Genomic DNA, 16,248 nt, shown 5'->3' on the forward strand with positions numbered 1-16,248 from the left:
TTTCTGGGGGATACACAGGACACACAGGACCCGAGGATACACAGATCGTTGTTTGAAATCGGGGCAGAATAATCCCCTGATCTGTGCAACGACTGAAGGGTTGTCTAACCCCTGAGGTTGAAGAAAGAAGAGCAGAGGATCACCCAACTGGAAGACACTGGTAGCTGCAGCAATAAAATAAAGGCTAAAAGCTCCTTGGACAGAGGTTCTAGTCTGAGTACGTCTGAAGAGTATAAGGTAGCACCAAAATAAAGCTGTGGGAGGACTGGGGAGTGTCATCTGTACCTGCTATTGTTGTAATAATAGTTTTTCTTGCATCTGAACTGCGCAAACTCAGAGGTCATCTCACATATGGTTCACCCAACAGGGGGACAAAGGGCCTCAGGAGTGAGAAGAGATGAACCTGGCCACACTGGATTACAGGGTGTAGGTGAGCTCTTTATTCTAAAGAGCTCATCAGGGGGAGTGTGGGATTATAATATTATTTTATGCCATGTTAGATCCCTAATTAAAGATTGTGAATTATTATGTAGTTTTAGTTTGCATTATTCTCCTGAATTAGAAGAAGGTGATAACTATTGCATTTGTTAAACTGATTTGCATTATATTAGACTGCTGATTTATTGTGAATGAATGATATTGTTTTATGATGCATTATACTGCTGAGTTATAAGAAATACTGTTCGCAGAAAGTCATCGCCTTATTTGTCTGATTAGAAGAGAACAGAACATACTGGAGTTTTCTGCCCCATCTCAGCAGGAGCAGATAAACAGTGAGCCAAGGTCGTAGCTTAGGCGCTGTGTGAGAGAAAAAATGTGAATGTTTAGGCTTTTATGATAAGGTGGGGGCCACTAGAGGCTATAAGAGTTTGATCAATGCTTAGGGATGGGTATTGATAAGATTTTAACGATTCCGATTCCATTTTCGATTCTGTTTAACGATTCGATCCTTTATCGATTCTCTTATCGATTCTTTTTTTTTTTAAAAAGGAGAACACTAAAGTCGATTAGCTTAGAACTGTGTTTTATATCTTCTCTTTGAACAAGATAGAAATTTAGGAATAACATGGCTCTAACCCCCTACGGCTCTTCAATGGGGTGTCACAGGGTCCCCAGGAAAAAAAATGTATATGTAAAATAATAAAATAAATATTCTCCTGTAGCAATAACAAAGTTTAACATAAATTATTCTGTAGCAATTACACAAGAATATCCAGTAATGTCCTGCCTACAATTAAACACATTCACTTACCAAAGTGAAATTGGGGGCATCTGCTGTGGCAAATGGGTGCAAGCCTTTGACCACAAACTTAGTCACTGCTCGGTGACATTCGTCTATCCAGGCCTGAAAGGAGACGCTACCGGTAGACTGCAGCGAGAACTGCCAGCATCTGAGCCAGACTCTGTCTGTCTCATCATGGTCACTAAATGCAACGCACAGTAATAGCAGGTTTTGTAATAAGGTAAATCGCGCTAACATAATATGCAATGCTAATTGATTAGTTACCTGCAGTATTAACGGGAGAGGACGTGGAAACGCTACCGCTGCTGCTGGGTTGAGCTTCGCTAGTCTGGAGCGGATCAAAAACACGACATTCGTTGAAAGCAATCGCGTGTTTTTTGAGCAAATGCTTTTGCATGTTCGTAGTGTTTCCTCCCTCTGATGAAATCTCTACTTTGCAAGTATTGCACGTTGCCCTGTTGTCATCCTTTCTCATAAAGTGTAACCAAACTTTTGAGCGTTTGTGCCGCTCAGGCGCCGTGTTTCCTACTGGGTAAAAGACGCTACTCAACGTGATGACGTCATTCGGGGCGACTGGAATCAATAAGGGAATCGTTTTTAAAAGTGGCAAACGATTCCAAGGAATTGAAACAGTGGGAACCGGTTCTCAACAAGAACCGGTTTTCGATACCCATCCCTATCAATGCTCCACCATTTTGAGATCTGATGCTGTCTGCGTACGGTGTCCCCCGTAGCCGGTTACCAAGATTACGTGAAGTACCCTCAGAAGGTCTGCTAGATGATGTTAATGCAGCACTACGGGCAATACCTACAACCACGATTACCGACACTAACAAGCTGATCTACAATACGGCAGCAGTGATCAGTGAGATGCTTGGCTACAAGTTGAACAGCCACAAGGGGCAGTACCCTCCATGGAGAAGGAGGCTAGAGGGCAAGATCAAAGTAGCACGGAGGGAGGTTAGCCAACTAACGGAGTTGCAGAAAGGTGCGACAAATAAGGTGCCTAAGAAATACAGCAAGCTGTCCATACCTGAGGCCTTGTAAACTGCCAAGCAAAGACACACAGCCTTGGCCAGCCGCTTGAGGAGGTACACCAGAGAGATAGAAGGCAGGAGACCAGCTGTTCTCCACAGAACCAGCAAAGGTGTACTCTCAGTGGCAAGGAAACAATAATAATAATAAGAGAACAGCACCACCAAGGCTGGAGATGGAGCAATACTGGAAGAGCATATGGGAGAAGGACGCAACCCATAACGGCAATGCTCAGTGGCTAGAGGATCTGAGGGCAGACCACAGCGACCTCCCTGAACAGGGTCAAGTAAACATCACAGTGGCAGATATCCAAGAAAGGGTCTCCAGTATGAAGAGTTGGACAGCACCAGGGCCCGACATGGTTCACGCCTACTGGCTGAAGAAGCTGACTGCACTCCACGAGCGTCTGGCAGCACAAATGAACCAGCTGCTAGTTAACGAGAGACACCTGGAATGGCTAACCGAAGGCCGGACGGTCCTGATCCCCAAGGACCCCAAGAAGGGACCGGTCCCCTCCAACTACCGACCAATAACCTGCCTCAGTACTACATGGAAGCTCCTGTCAGGCATCATATCGGCTAAGATGAACAGGCACATGGGTCAATACATGAGCGGGACACAGAAAGGAATTGGCAAGAATACCAGAGGCGCAAAACACCAGCTACTGATAGACAGAACAATCAGCCGAGACTGCAAGACCAGACTGAGCAACCTGTGCACTGCCTGGATTGATTACAAGAAGGCCTATGACTCAATGCCCCACAGCTGGATACTGGAATGCCTAGAATTGTACAAGATCAATGGGACCCTAAGAGCCTTCATCAGGAACTCAATGGGGATGTGGCGTACAACACTAGAGGCCAACTCCAAGCCCATAGCACAAGTCACCATCAAGTGCGGGATCTACCAAGGAAATGCTCTGTCCCCACTGCTGTTCTGCATAGGCCTGAACCCCCTCAGTGAGATCATTAACAAGACTGGCTACGGATACCGACTACGGAACGGAGCAGTTGTCAGCCACCTCCTGTACATGGATGACATCAAGCTGTATGCCAAGAGTGAACGAGACATCGATTCACTGATCCACACTACCAGGCTATACAGCAATGACATTGGAATGTCGTTCGGACTGGAGAAGTGTAGTCGGATGGTAACAAAGAGAGGGAAGGTAGTCAGAACTGAGGGGATTGAACTACCAGAAGGCAACATTGCAGACATAGAGGACAGTTACAAGTACTTGGGGATCCCGCAGGCGAATGGGAACCATGAAGAGGCCGCTAGAAAAGCTGCAACCACCAAGTACCTGCAGAGGGTCAGGCAAGTCCTGAGGAGTCAGCTGAATGGTAAGAACAAGATCCGGGCCATCAACACGTACGCCCTGCCCGTGATCAGGTACCCTGCTGGGGTAATAGGCTGGCCAAAGGAGGAGATAGAAGCCACTGACATAAAGACAAGAAAGCTCCTTACCATGCATGGAGGGTTTCACCCCAAGTCCAGCACCCTGAGGCTGTACGCTAAGCGGAAGGAAGGGGGCCGGGGACTGGTGAGTGTCAGCACCACAGTCCAGGATGAGACAAGGAACATCCAAGAATACATTGGGAAGATGGCCCCAACTGACCGAGTGCTCAGTGAATACCTCAGGCAGCAGAAACCCAAGAAAGAGGAGGGAGACGAGGAACCATCATGGAAGGACAGAGCCCTGCACGGTATGTACCACCGGCAGATAGAGGAGGTGGCTGATATCCAGAAATCCTACCAGTGGCTGGACAAAGCTGGACTGAAAGACAGCACAGAGGCACTAATCATGGCAGCACAAGAACAAGCTCTGAGCACAAGATCCATAGAGGCTGGGGTCTATCACACCAGGCAAGACCCCAGGTGCAGGCTGTGTAAAGATGCCCCAGAGACAATCCAGCACATAACAGCAGGGTGCAAGATGCTAGCAGGCAAGGCATACATGGAACGCCATAACCAAGTGGCCGGCATAGTGTACAGGAACATCTGTGCCGAGTATAACCTGGAAGTCCCGAGGTCAAAATGGGAGATGCCCCCAAGGGTGGTGGAGAATGACCGAGCTAAGATCCTGTGGGACTTCCAGATACAGACGGACAAAATGGTGGTGGCTAACCAACCGGACATAGTGGTGGTAGACAAACAGAAGAAGACGGCCGTAGTGATCGATGTAGCGGTTCCGAATGACAGCAATATCAGGAAGAAGGAACACGAGAAGCTGGAGAAATACCAAGGGCTCAGAGAAGAGCTCGAGAGGATGTGGAGGGTGAAGGTAACGGTGGTCCCCGTGGTAATCGGAGCACTAGGTGCGGTGACTCCCAAGATAGGCGAGTGGCTCCAGCAGATCCCGGGAACAACATCGGAGATCTCTGTCCAGAAGAGCGCAGTCCTGGGAACAGCTAAGATACTGCGCAGGACCCTCAAGCTCCCAGGCCTCTGGTAGAGGACCCGAGCTTGAAGGATAAACCGCCCGCAGGGGCGTGCTGGGTGTTTTATATATATATATGTATATATATATATATATATATATATATATATATACACACACATGCGGGACCTGTCGGTGGTCTGGATAGCATTTGGAGCTTCGCTAGCAACCCGGCATTTCATCTCCGACAAAGTTATCCCCAAGAGAAGTAAAGCAAGTGTGTAAGTCCATCTCTGAATGTTTGTAAAGCATTCCTGCGTTAAGCTTAACAAGCGACTGCCTCTTCTTGCTGCTACTTCAATCATGAAACTGCTTAATGATCAGCTGATCGGCTTTTCTGTCGCGAGTCCATCTCTGGTTTGTTTTTGGCCCACTTTGCACCAGAAAGAGGAAACCAGCAGCTGAACAACAGCAGCACGTTTAAGCTTGATCAGCTGTTGTTAGAATTTATTTAATATTACTTTCTACTCGAGGATCTTTTTCTACGCAGCTGACGCTGGTAACTGTGCAGGGGCGGATCTAGCAAAGTTTAGCCAGGGGGGCCGATAGGGCATTAACTGGAAAAGGGGGCACAAAGACATACTTTTCTTTCTTATTCTCATTTAAAATGTCTAGCTTTTAATAAATAATTATCTGACACCCAAAGTTTTAATTTGATGTAAAATGAATAGAAGTCAATTACTGTATATAGTGACTATTAAGTCTAATATATACCCTAGTAAGCTATAGTACTTTTTCCTTTGGGAAGGTACCATCTGTGCAGTCTGCAATTTTGTTGAAGAAAGATGTTGAATCTATTTAATATTTCTTGAAAAATAATTGATTTCTGTGCATTTTTTTTTCACACTGCATCAAATTAAGGTTGATTACGTCGATTAAGCATCATGAGGTGGAGCGTGAGGGGTGGTTCCCTATTTTTTATTTATTTATTTTTGTTGTTGCTGGGAGTTGGTACCCTATTAGTTAGGTTGCTTAATATTTACGCTAAGTACTCTTTAAAATACCAGAATAGGGAGGATGGTGTAGGTTTAAGTTTATTAGATTGATCAGTATTGCTGAACTATGAAATTTTTTTTTTTTTTTGCATACAGGTATAACAGAATAGCTTTAGTGTAGTTGTTGTTTTAAACTTGAGTATGAACTTATACAAAATGCAGCAAGATATTAAAAAAAAACAGTTTTGTTGATTAAAAAACACTATCGGATTCATATCGGTATCGGCAGATATCCAAATTTATGATATCGGTATCGGTATCGGACACAAAAAAGTGGTATCATGCCATCTCTAGTATGTATATATATATATATATATATATATATATATATATTAGGGGTGCAACGATACACAAAATTCACGGTTCGGTTCGGTTCGATACTTTGGTGTCACGGTTCGATATTTTTTCGATACAAAAAAAATGTTCATGCCTTTTTAATTTGTCATTTATTAAAATTATAAATATATATTTTAACACAAAAGTACAGTTTTTAAATTTAACCCTAACCCTTGTGCGTGTTGTTTTTTAGCTCGTCATATTGCAGCCACAGAAATTATTTTGTCCATGAAACCATAAAGCTGCACTTTCTTTTTGCCTTATAGTCTGATTTGTCATAACTTCTCCGTTTTGTGGTAAGCTTTTCTTTGGCTGTCACTTCTTCACCCTGACCTGTCTTATTTGGCTCAGCAGAACTAAAATATATATCTGTCTGTGAAGGTTCTCAGTCATCCAGGTCATCGTAGTGAAATATATATCCTGCCGCACTCACATAAGCTCAGCGATTCTCTGCGCGATCAACCTCTCACATGTTTAAGCTGCGGGAGATTTCACTTGTCATGTTTGCATAGTAAGCTAACAATTAATAAGACGATGTCAGAGGAATTGGTGCACAAATTATCATCACTCACAGATCAGTGCTGTCGCTCTCTATACACAGTTCGCGCGATTGCAAAGTGAAAGCAAAAAAACAAGCGCAAATTCAAACACGATTTCAATATGTCACATATTGACAGTGGCTCACCCAATGACATAATTACCCAGCTACATTTCTGAAAGAATGCAAAAGCATTGACCTATATTTTTCCTTCCTACAATAGCCCGACAGGCAGGGCAGAGATAGCCCCGGGACATCGGGCTAGCGATATTGCGAGCCCTGTATCTGATTGAGGAATCACTCATCTTTGGAAAAGAGAGTTTATTACAGAGAAATGTCTCTTTCCAAAATAAAAGCTATACTATCCGCTTCTTCTGGGCTATATTCTCAGCAGCATATTAAACATATCAGGTCTCCATAAGGAGAATCCTGTGCTAACAGCTGTCTAAATGACTCGGCTAAAGTTTGTAGCATGCATGCTGGTTGTTTTTGTCTTTGCACTAGGATGATGTCGGTGTAAATGTGCAGTCATATTCGTTGTGTTCCCACTAGTGCTTTCAGGTTAATCTCGTTGAAATAACCTTAACGCCACAACACGGCAAATCTCCGTTAACGAGCTACCCTATACAGAGGGGCTAGACGGCCACGTTAACGAGCTAACTGCGCTAACACACTAGCTCCCACCCATGTAATTGAGCATTGCATGGCACATCCAACATACTGTTTTACTTTAGTCCATGACTCGCTTACCTTCAGGGTCATACCTCACATGAAAACCAAAATAATTCCAAACGCCAGATCTGAATGAGGGTGGGGAGGTCCACTTCTGTCTCGCTAGCTTGCCCTGCGCTCTTCCTTCTGACCATGCTGTCTGTGTTGAGTGCTCAGTGAATCTGCGTTCGACTACTCCGCCTAGGCTGCACTCTCGAGCCTAGGCGGAGTAGTCAAATGCAGATTCACTGAGCACTCAACACAGACAGCATCGTCAGAAGGAAAGTTGATAAAATAAATTTTGTATTATTCTTTTTTTTTCTCCCCTTTGGTTTTCTTTCTTTCTCTCCCCCTCTTTCTTTCATTCTTTCCCCCTGTCCTATCCCACAGTCATGTCTGTCCCGTTTGCAACTGAAAATAAAATAAATTCATAATTATAATAAAGGTCAATCAAATGGACCAATATGATGATCCACTTAAAATAAATCCTCTTGGCATCTTTCTTGGCCTCAAGACAACAATTCTGATGGCTATAGATCCAAACGGGACACAAAAAAAAAAAAAAAAATTGAAAAAAATTGTATTGTTCGAATCTGTGTTCGACTACTCCGCCTAGGCTGCACTGTCCAGCGCAGATCCACTGAGCGCTCAACATAGACAGCATAGTCAGAAGGAAGATCGCAGGGCAAGCTAGCAAGACAGAAGTTAAGCTCTCCTTGCAACATGGACCTCCCCACCCTCATTCAGATCTGGCGTTTGGAATTATTTTGGTTTTCATGTGACGTATGACCCTGAAGGTAAGCGAGTCATGGACTAAAGTAAAACAGTATGTTGGATGTGCCATGCAATGCTCAATTACATGGGTGGGAACTAGTGTGTTAGCGCAGTTAGCTCGTTAACGTGTTGGCCGTCTAGCCCCATGCACGGGGCGATCGGCGGTAGATCGTTAACGGAGATTTGCCGTGTTGTGGCGTTAAGGTCATTTCAATGAGATTAACCTGAAAGCACTAGTGGGAACACAACGAATATGACTGCACATTTACGCCGACATCATCCTAGTGCAAAGACAAAAACAACAAGCATGCTACTAACTTTAGCCGAGTCATTTAGACAGCTGTTAGCACATGATTCTCCTTATGCTGCTGAGAATATAGCCCAGAAGAAGCGGATAGTATAGCTTTTATTTTGGAAAGAGACATTTCTCTGTAATAAACTCTCTTTTCCAAAGATGAGTGATTCCTCAATCAGATACAGGGCTCGCAATATCGCTAGCCCGACGTCCTGGGGCTAGCGATTTTTTCAGTCGGGCTACCAAAATCTATCTCTTCCCTGCCCGTCGGGCTATTGTAGGAAGGAAAAATATATGTCAATGCTTTTGCATTCTTTCAGAAATGTAGCTGGGTAATTATGTCATTGGCATCGGTGAGCCACTGTCAATATGTGACATATTGAAATCGCGTTTGTTTTTTTGCTTTCACTTTGCAATCGTGCGAACTGTGTATAGAGAGCGACAGCACTGATCTGTGAGTAATGATAATTTGTGCACCAATTCCTCTGACATCGTCTTATTAATCGTTAGCTTACTATGCAAACATGACAAGTGAAATCTCCCGCAGCAAGCTTAAACATGTGAGAGGTTGATCCCGCAGAGAATCGCTGACCGTTATGTGAGTGCGCATGTAAAAGTAGCAGGATTTATATTTTAGTTCTGCTGAGCCAAATAAGACAGGTCAGGGTGAAGAAGTGACAGCCAAAGAAAAGCTTACCACAAAACGGAGAAGTTATGACAAATCAGAGTATAAGGCAAAAAGAAAGTGCAGCTTTATGGTTTCATGGACAAAATAATTTCTGTGGCTGCAATATGACGAGCTAAATAACCAGGGCTGCACATAAGTGGTCCGCAGGTGCGCATTCGCTGTCAAAATAAAAAACACGCACAAGGGTTAGGGTTAAATTTAAAAACTGTACTTTTGAGTTAAAATATATATTTATAATTTTAATAAATGACAAATTAAAAAGGCATGAACATTTTTTTTTGTATCGAAAAAATATTGAACCGTGACACCAAAGTATCGAACCGAACCGTGAATTTTGTGTATCGTTGCACCCCTAATATATATATATATATATATATATATATATATTGTATATATATTGTATATGCTGCCTCTCGGCAGTGTCATCAGGAGGCATGAAGTGAACTTCCACAGTTACGCTGATGACACGCAGCTGTACATCTCCGTGTCTCCTGATGACACCAGACCAATGGATGCCCTTTTTAACTGTATCTTGGATATAAGATCTTGGATGGCAGAAAACTTTTTACAGCTTAACCAGGACAAGACTGAAGTTTTAATCGTCGGTCCTGAGGCTCAGAGAGAGAAACTCTTGTCTAAATTAGAGGCATTTTCACTATGTCCTTCGCTACAAGTGAAAAACCTGGGTGTTATTTTTGACTCTGAGCTTGGTTTTATCCCACATGTTAAACATGTAACCAAAATTGGATTTTATCATCTAAAAAATATAGCCAGAGTCCGCCCTATTCTCTCTCGGGCCAACACGGAGATGCTGATGCATGCTTTTATTACCAGTCGCATTGATTACTGTAATGCCCTGCTCTCTGGTCTTCCTAAGAAGAATATTTCAAATTTACAACTCTTGCAAAACTCGGCAGCTCGTGTGCTGACGAAGACGAGAGGGCGGGCCCACATTACACCGGTTTTAGAATCGCTGCACTGGCTCCCCGTGTGTTTCAGGATCGATTTTAAAGTTCTTTTATTGGTTTTTAAATGTCTTAATGGTCTTGGGCCTTCTTATCTCTCAGATCTGCTTTTACCATACGAACCCTCGCGGACCCTGAGGTCCTCTGGTACTGGCCTTTTGATTGTCCCTAAAGTCAGGACACATACTCACGGAGAGGCAGCTTTTCAGTGGTATGGTCCTCGTCTGTGGAACAGCCTGCCGGAGGAGCTCAGGGCCGCAGAGAACGTACATGTTTTTAAGAACAGGCTCAAGACCCACCTTTTTAATTTAGCTTTTACTTAGCATTTATTTATTTTTTATGCTTATTTATTCTATCCTGTTATTCTATTATTAATTTAGGATTTACCTAATATTTTTTGATTTTATTCTTATTCATTTTTTAATCTTCTTACTCTATTTATATTTATATTTATATTGTATCCTGTTCTTATTTATTTTATCATTTTACCCTGTATATATCGTATTGCGTCATATCTCCAGTGTTTCCTCGGAGGGCGCTCTCTGCACCGGGGCTGTTATTGACCGTGGCTGCTGGGTCTCTGGGGTCCTCTCAGCCTGGTTGGGGGCTCCTTGGCCTCCCTCCGGCTGTGTGCCCAGCCTGGAGGCTACGGTCTGTGACCGGCTCCCGGTGCAGACGGCTCCCTGTTATAATGTTTCCTCACTTGGCTCATGCGAGCCCAGCCCAATTTTTACTCTTTAAGTGTGCGCGTGTGTGTATGTGTGTGTGGGTGGGGGTGGGGGGATATATGTGTATTGAGAGTGTGGGGAGTGAGTTGGAGGGTGGGGTGGGCTGCTTTTAACTATGTAAAGCACTTTGTGCTACATTTTTTCTGTATGAAAAGTGCTTTATAAATAAAGATTGATTGATTGATTGATTGATTGATTGATTGATTGATTGATTGATTGATTGATTGATTGATTGATTGATTGATTGATTGATTGAAACTATCAGGACAGAGTTTTGGTATGATTGTGTAACTGCATAATTATGCTTATGTACTTCTGGATAATGAGACAAACTAGCGTGTGGCGCTTCACTTTTTAATAAACTAAAAGACAGAAATGAGATTATAGGATCTGTAGTGTTGTTTATTCATATTATGGTACTTATCATTTGGGATATGTATTACTGTGTGCATACTTTATAAGAACAGATGAGATAAGGAGAGAGGAGATTAAAAAAATCTCTACCTTGCTGGTTTTATCAACGATGAAATGCTCAAGTATCTATGTAGCACGTACGTAATCTAATTCCACAACACAATGTGATGGGGGAAATCAGCTGTGTTTTGATGCCAATTTTATTTCGAATCTGGCGCGAACTGGCGAGCCAGTTCCTGAATCAGTCACATGGTACGGGCTGCCCGCGAGGCCTTGAACGTCACTGCATACGTAATCAAAGAAAGCCTCGATACGCGCTTTACAAAAACTCCCCCAAGATTAGCCGACACACGCTTCGAAGCTTTGACACACAGGACACATCACTACCAGTTGGTGGCGGTAATGAGTCGTTATTGCCAACCGCCGACAAACCACAAAGAAGAAGACGAAGTACTGCGCGTGCACACAGCGGAAAGTAGACTTACCGAGTAATGATTATAGCCACAGTCATCATACTTGTTATCTACGACGGAGACTTTTGTGGTGTGACAAATATAGTGTGACTGTGCTGAGCTTTCTTACTGCTGCCCTTCTGGTCTCCGGCAGATCACGTTTATGTTTCTCATGCGTGATTGGAAAGATATAGGCTCTCGTAGCTCGGACAGCTTGGTCTCTCTCCTAGTCCAACTACAAAACCGGCCTCCTCCGCTGGGGGATCTTTAGTTCGGGTTATTCTGAGAGGAGATCCAGAGTGAGTACATTATAATTATATAGCTTACTAAATCAATAACTGTCTACAGGGTTTCTCTCTCTTAGCTAATTTTGTTTACGGCTGTACGTTCTGTTCAGCCCCTGTCATTTTGTCTGCTTGGAGCTTCCAGCAGTTTAGGACCTTATATTTTTAATCATTTGTGTTCAGCTATTTGTTTTCCTTCAAATGAAGATGTTGTACTGAGTATTATGATTTGATGAGGTGGATAGAATACAACAGACAAAACATTTAATAAAAGAATCACCAACCAGTAATGTGTCTTTTAAGATGGCGCTGATCTAGCGGCAGGCTGTCGTAGCAGCTGTCTTCGTAAACACCCCCCCCCCCCCCCAAATTTCTTTTTGTTCCTGCGAGTGCATGTTGTTTGTTGTATATTTCCTGCTATGACAACTTAGTTTTCCTCTGGGATTAATAAGGTTTTTCTGATTCTGATATTGGTGCTGAACCTACGAGGCAAAATAATGCTACACAATACAATGGTCTGCAGTAGTGCCCTACAATAATACAATAAATTTAACTGGCTTAAATATAAAAATCTTTTTGCTGTCACAGGTGACTGGCAGCAGGCGAAGAGTCTGCTGGAGGAGCATCTCAGCACCTGTAGTCAGAAACATTGGTTCTTCACTGAAGGTGACAAAGAAAAATCGCCAACATTATTCTACAGACATTAATTGGTTGTTATTTTAATAATAATAACATCTAATTCTGTACACAGTGACATTTTGCCTGTTTATCCCAAATGAGAGACAAATCACTGCTGAAGAAAAATAATGTTCTCAACCTGCTTACATTAAATCAATGGATGGATGAAATTAGCCGTTTTTAACCCTCCCGAAAATAAGCTTCTCAAGGATCAGTTTTTGGTCCTGGATTTTTTGTAACCTTTACACACTCTACATGTTGTATAATAAAGTATCTATTAATATGTTCTAGTGTTGCACATGATACATTTTTCACAGCTGATACACAGTTGTGCTTTATTCCCTCTGATAGCGTATTTTGTAAATAGTATTACATCCTCTGCACACTTTGGCTGCTCTGAAAATGAAGGCAACAAACCAGAGAAGTTTGACTCCCTGGAAGAACTTATAAGTACACCTAGGGCTGCTCAATTAATCGAATTTTAATCACGATTACGATCTGGGCAACGATCATTAAAAATGACTGAGCCGATTATTAGCCCCTCCCTCGTTTATCCGCGACACCTTAAAGGCCGGTCCGTGAAAATATTGTCGGGCATAGATTCTTTAAAATAGCCATCCCTTGTATTAATTACTAATTTTCACACTAGGTGTGTGTGTGTTTTTGTATGTATGTATGTATGTATGTATGTATGTATGTATAGATATATGTATGTATATGTACACTAAATAGGTTTTGTGAAGTGCATGTCACTGTTTTAGTTCTTTGTCATCATAGGCAAAAGAAGGGGAAGTGTGCTGAAACCTCTCCAAATTTATGACCTCAACAAAAACCAACCAATACCAGCAAGTACAGATGAACGACTTGTGATCCCTGTGGAGAAGACTTTCATCACTATGAAGAAGGCCAGAAGACGCCAGCGCATTGACAGTGGAGACAGAAGCTTCACGTGCAATCAGTGTGGAAAGGCTTTTACTCATAATAGCAGCTTAAAACAACACCAGCTTCTCCACACTGGCATTAAACCATTCAGCTGTGATCAGTGTGGAATGTCTTTTTCTGACAATAGCAACTTAAAAAGACATCAGCTCGTCCACACTGGTATTAAACCATTCAGCTGTGATCAGTGTGGACAGGCTTTCAACCAAAATAGCAAGTTAAAAAAACACCAGCTTCTCCACACTGGATTAAAACCATTCAGCTGTGATCAGTGTGGAAAGACTTTCACTGTGAATAGCAACTTAAAAAGACATCAGCTCGTCCACACTGGCATTAAACCATTCAGCTGTGATCAGTGTGGAAAGACTTTCACTCAGAGTGGCAGCTTAAAAAAACATCTGCTCATTCACACTGGATTAAAAGCATTTAGCTGTGATCAGTGTGGAATGGCTTTTACTCAGAATGGCAGCTTAAAAAAACATCAGCTCGCTCACACTGGATTTAAACCATTCAGCTGTGATCAGTGTGGAAAGACTTTCACTCAGAGTGGCAGCTTAAAAAAACATCAGCTCATCCACACTGGATTAAAAGCATTTAGCTGTGATCAGTGTGGAAAGGCTTTTACTGAAAATGGACATTTAAAAAGACATAAGCTCATCCACACTGGATTAAAAGCATTTAGCTGTGATCAGTGTGGAAAGACTTTTACTGAAAATGGCAACTTAAAACAACATCAGCTCATCCACACTGGATTAAAAGCATTTAGCTGTGATCAGTGTGGAAAGTCTTTTTCTCCGAGTAATGGCTTAAAAGAACATCACCTCGTCCATGCTGCAGATAAACCATTCCTCTGTGCTCAGTGTGGAAAGTGTTTCACTGAGAATGGCAAGTTAAAACAACATCAGCTCATCCACACTGGCATTAAACCATTCAGCTGCGATCAGTGTGGAAGGACTTTCACACAGAATAGCAGCTTAAAAAAACATCAACTCATACACACTGGATTAAAACCATTTAGCTGTGATCAGTGTGGAAAGTCTTTTACTGAAAATGGCAACTTAAAAAAACATCAACTCATCCACACTGGATTAAAACCATTTAGCTGTGATCTGTGTGGAAAGTTTTTTGCTCATGGTAACTGGTTAAAAGAACATCAGCTCATCCATACTACAGATAAACCATTCACCTGTGATCTGTGTGGAAAGTCTTTTACTCACAGCAAAAGCTTAAAAGATCATCTTCTCATCCACACTGGAATTAAATCATTTGTCTGTGGTCATTGTGGAAAGGCTTTTACTCAGAGTAAAACTTTAAAAGAACATCAGCTCATCCACACTGGAATTAAACCATTCAGCTGTGATCAGTGTGGAAAATCTTTTAATCGGCGTAGAAACTTAAGAAAACATCAGCTCCTCCACATTGGAGTTAAACCATTCACCTGTGATCAGTGTGGAAAATCTTTTAGCTGCATGAGTTCCTTGAAAGAACATCAGGCCATCCACACTGGCATTAAACCATTTGTCTGTTGTCAGTGTGGAAAGGGTTTTGGTTGCATGGATGCATTCAAAAATCATCAACTAATCCACACTGGAGTTAATTAATATTAATTATATATATATATACATATACATATATGTATATGTGTGTATATATATATATGTGTGTGTATATATATGCAATAGTTACATCCTTTTTACATAAGCTCTTTTCTACTCTGTAATATTCTTGTCAATTTTCTTGATATTTATTTATTATCCACTCTTTTAATCCTTGATATTTATAATTGATTGATCTTTATATATTAGTGCTATTTCCTAAATGTGTAAAATCTGTAACAGAATGTGTTGTTTGGAGTTTAGTCTGTCACTGTTGCTATTATTAGAATTTCTCTTGGAATAACTGTAATCCATATAATTTCCTTAAGGATTAATAAAGTATTCTGATTGTTTCAGGATTCATGACCTGCTATTTTCCAATGACAAGTCTGCTTACTTGTCTCTTTTGCTCGTTTCTCCTCCTCTTCTTTAATCTTTTTTCCTAAACTTAGGACCTGATGGCTTTGAACTTTTCTTGTCCATCTTCCATTGGTTTTACTTTTGTACTCCAATATGAACACCCATCCTCGAGGATCACCACAACATAACTTAATAGACCTACACCTTAGTTCACAGATTCACTTTGTCTAGGGTTAATTTCTGAATCAGAATCAGAAAGGGTTTTATTGCCAAATGTTGAGCAGGTTTGCAACATTAGGAAATTGCTGCGGTGCTTCAGTGCAAACATACTGTCATAAATTACGCTTAAATAGACATGAAAATAAAAATAAGAATTAAAAGTGCTAAGTAGATAGATATATACATGATATATACATGAGTGCAGGTGGTGATCAGTGCCAAACATGGAATGATGCAGTGAACACAGCGTAGGGTCATGTGTTAGTGGTGGGAACAGTCATACGGTTATTGTTCATGTGTCCAACAGCAGAGGGGAAGAAACTGTTCTTATGGCGAGAGGTTCTGGTGCGAATGGACCGGAGCCTCCTGCCTGAGGGGAGCAGGTCAAACAGACTGTGTCCAGGGTGAGAAGGGTCAGCTGAGATCCGAGCTGCACGCCGCAGTGTCCTGGAGGTGTACAGGTCCTGCAGAGATGGGAGTCTGCAGCCAATCACCTTCTCAGCAGAGCGCACAACACGCTGCAGTCTCTGTTTGTCCCTGATAGTGGCTCCAGCGTACC

General features: G+C 42.1%; 1 protein-coding gene across 4 annotated transcripts in view; it reads left to right on the plus strand.

Annotated features, from left to right (window-relative positions):
- The window catches only part of LOC113019238 (uncharacterized), a 40,648-nt gene extending 25,179 nt beyond the window's left edge, over positions 1-15,469 (plus strand). Inside the window, exons 1-3 of one of the 4 annotated variants that reach the window (XM_026162801.2) lie at positions 11,514-11,913; positions 12,487-12,564; positions 13,354-15,469. In XM_026162801.2, the coding sequence (XP_026018586.1) occupies positions 13,473-15,116 (1,644 nt within the window). In that variant the 5' untranslated portion in view covers positions 11,514-11,913; positions 12,487-12,564; positions 13,354-13,472 and the 3' untranslated portion in view covers positions 15,117-15,469. Of the gene's footprint in view, positions 1-11,513; positions 11,914-12,486; positions 12,565-13,353 lie in introns of those variants that run through there. The other 3 variants (XM_080292255.1, XM_080292258.1, XM_026162800.2) reach the window with 3 other exon arrangements.
- Positions 15,470-16,248: the final 779 nt, after the last annotated feature.

Source organism: Astatotilapia calliptera, chromosome 3, assembly GCF_964374335.1.
Source record: "Astatotilapia calliptera chromosome 3, fAstCal68.1, whole genome shotgun sequence".
Taxonomy (NCBI): Eukaryota; Metazoa; Chordata; class Actinopteri; order Cichliformes; family Cichlidae; genus Astatotilapia; species Astatotilapia calliptera.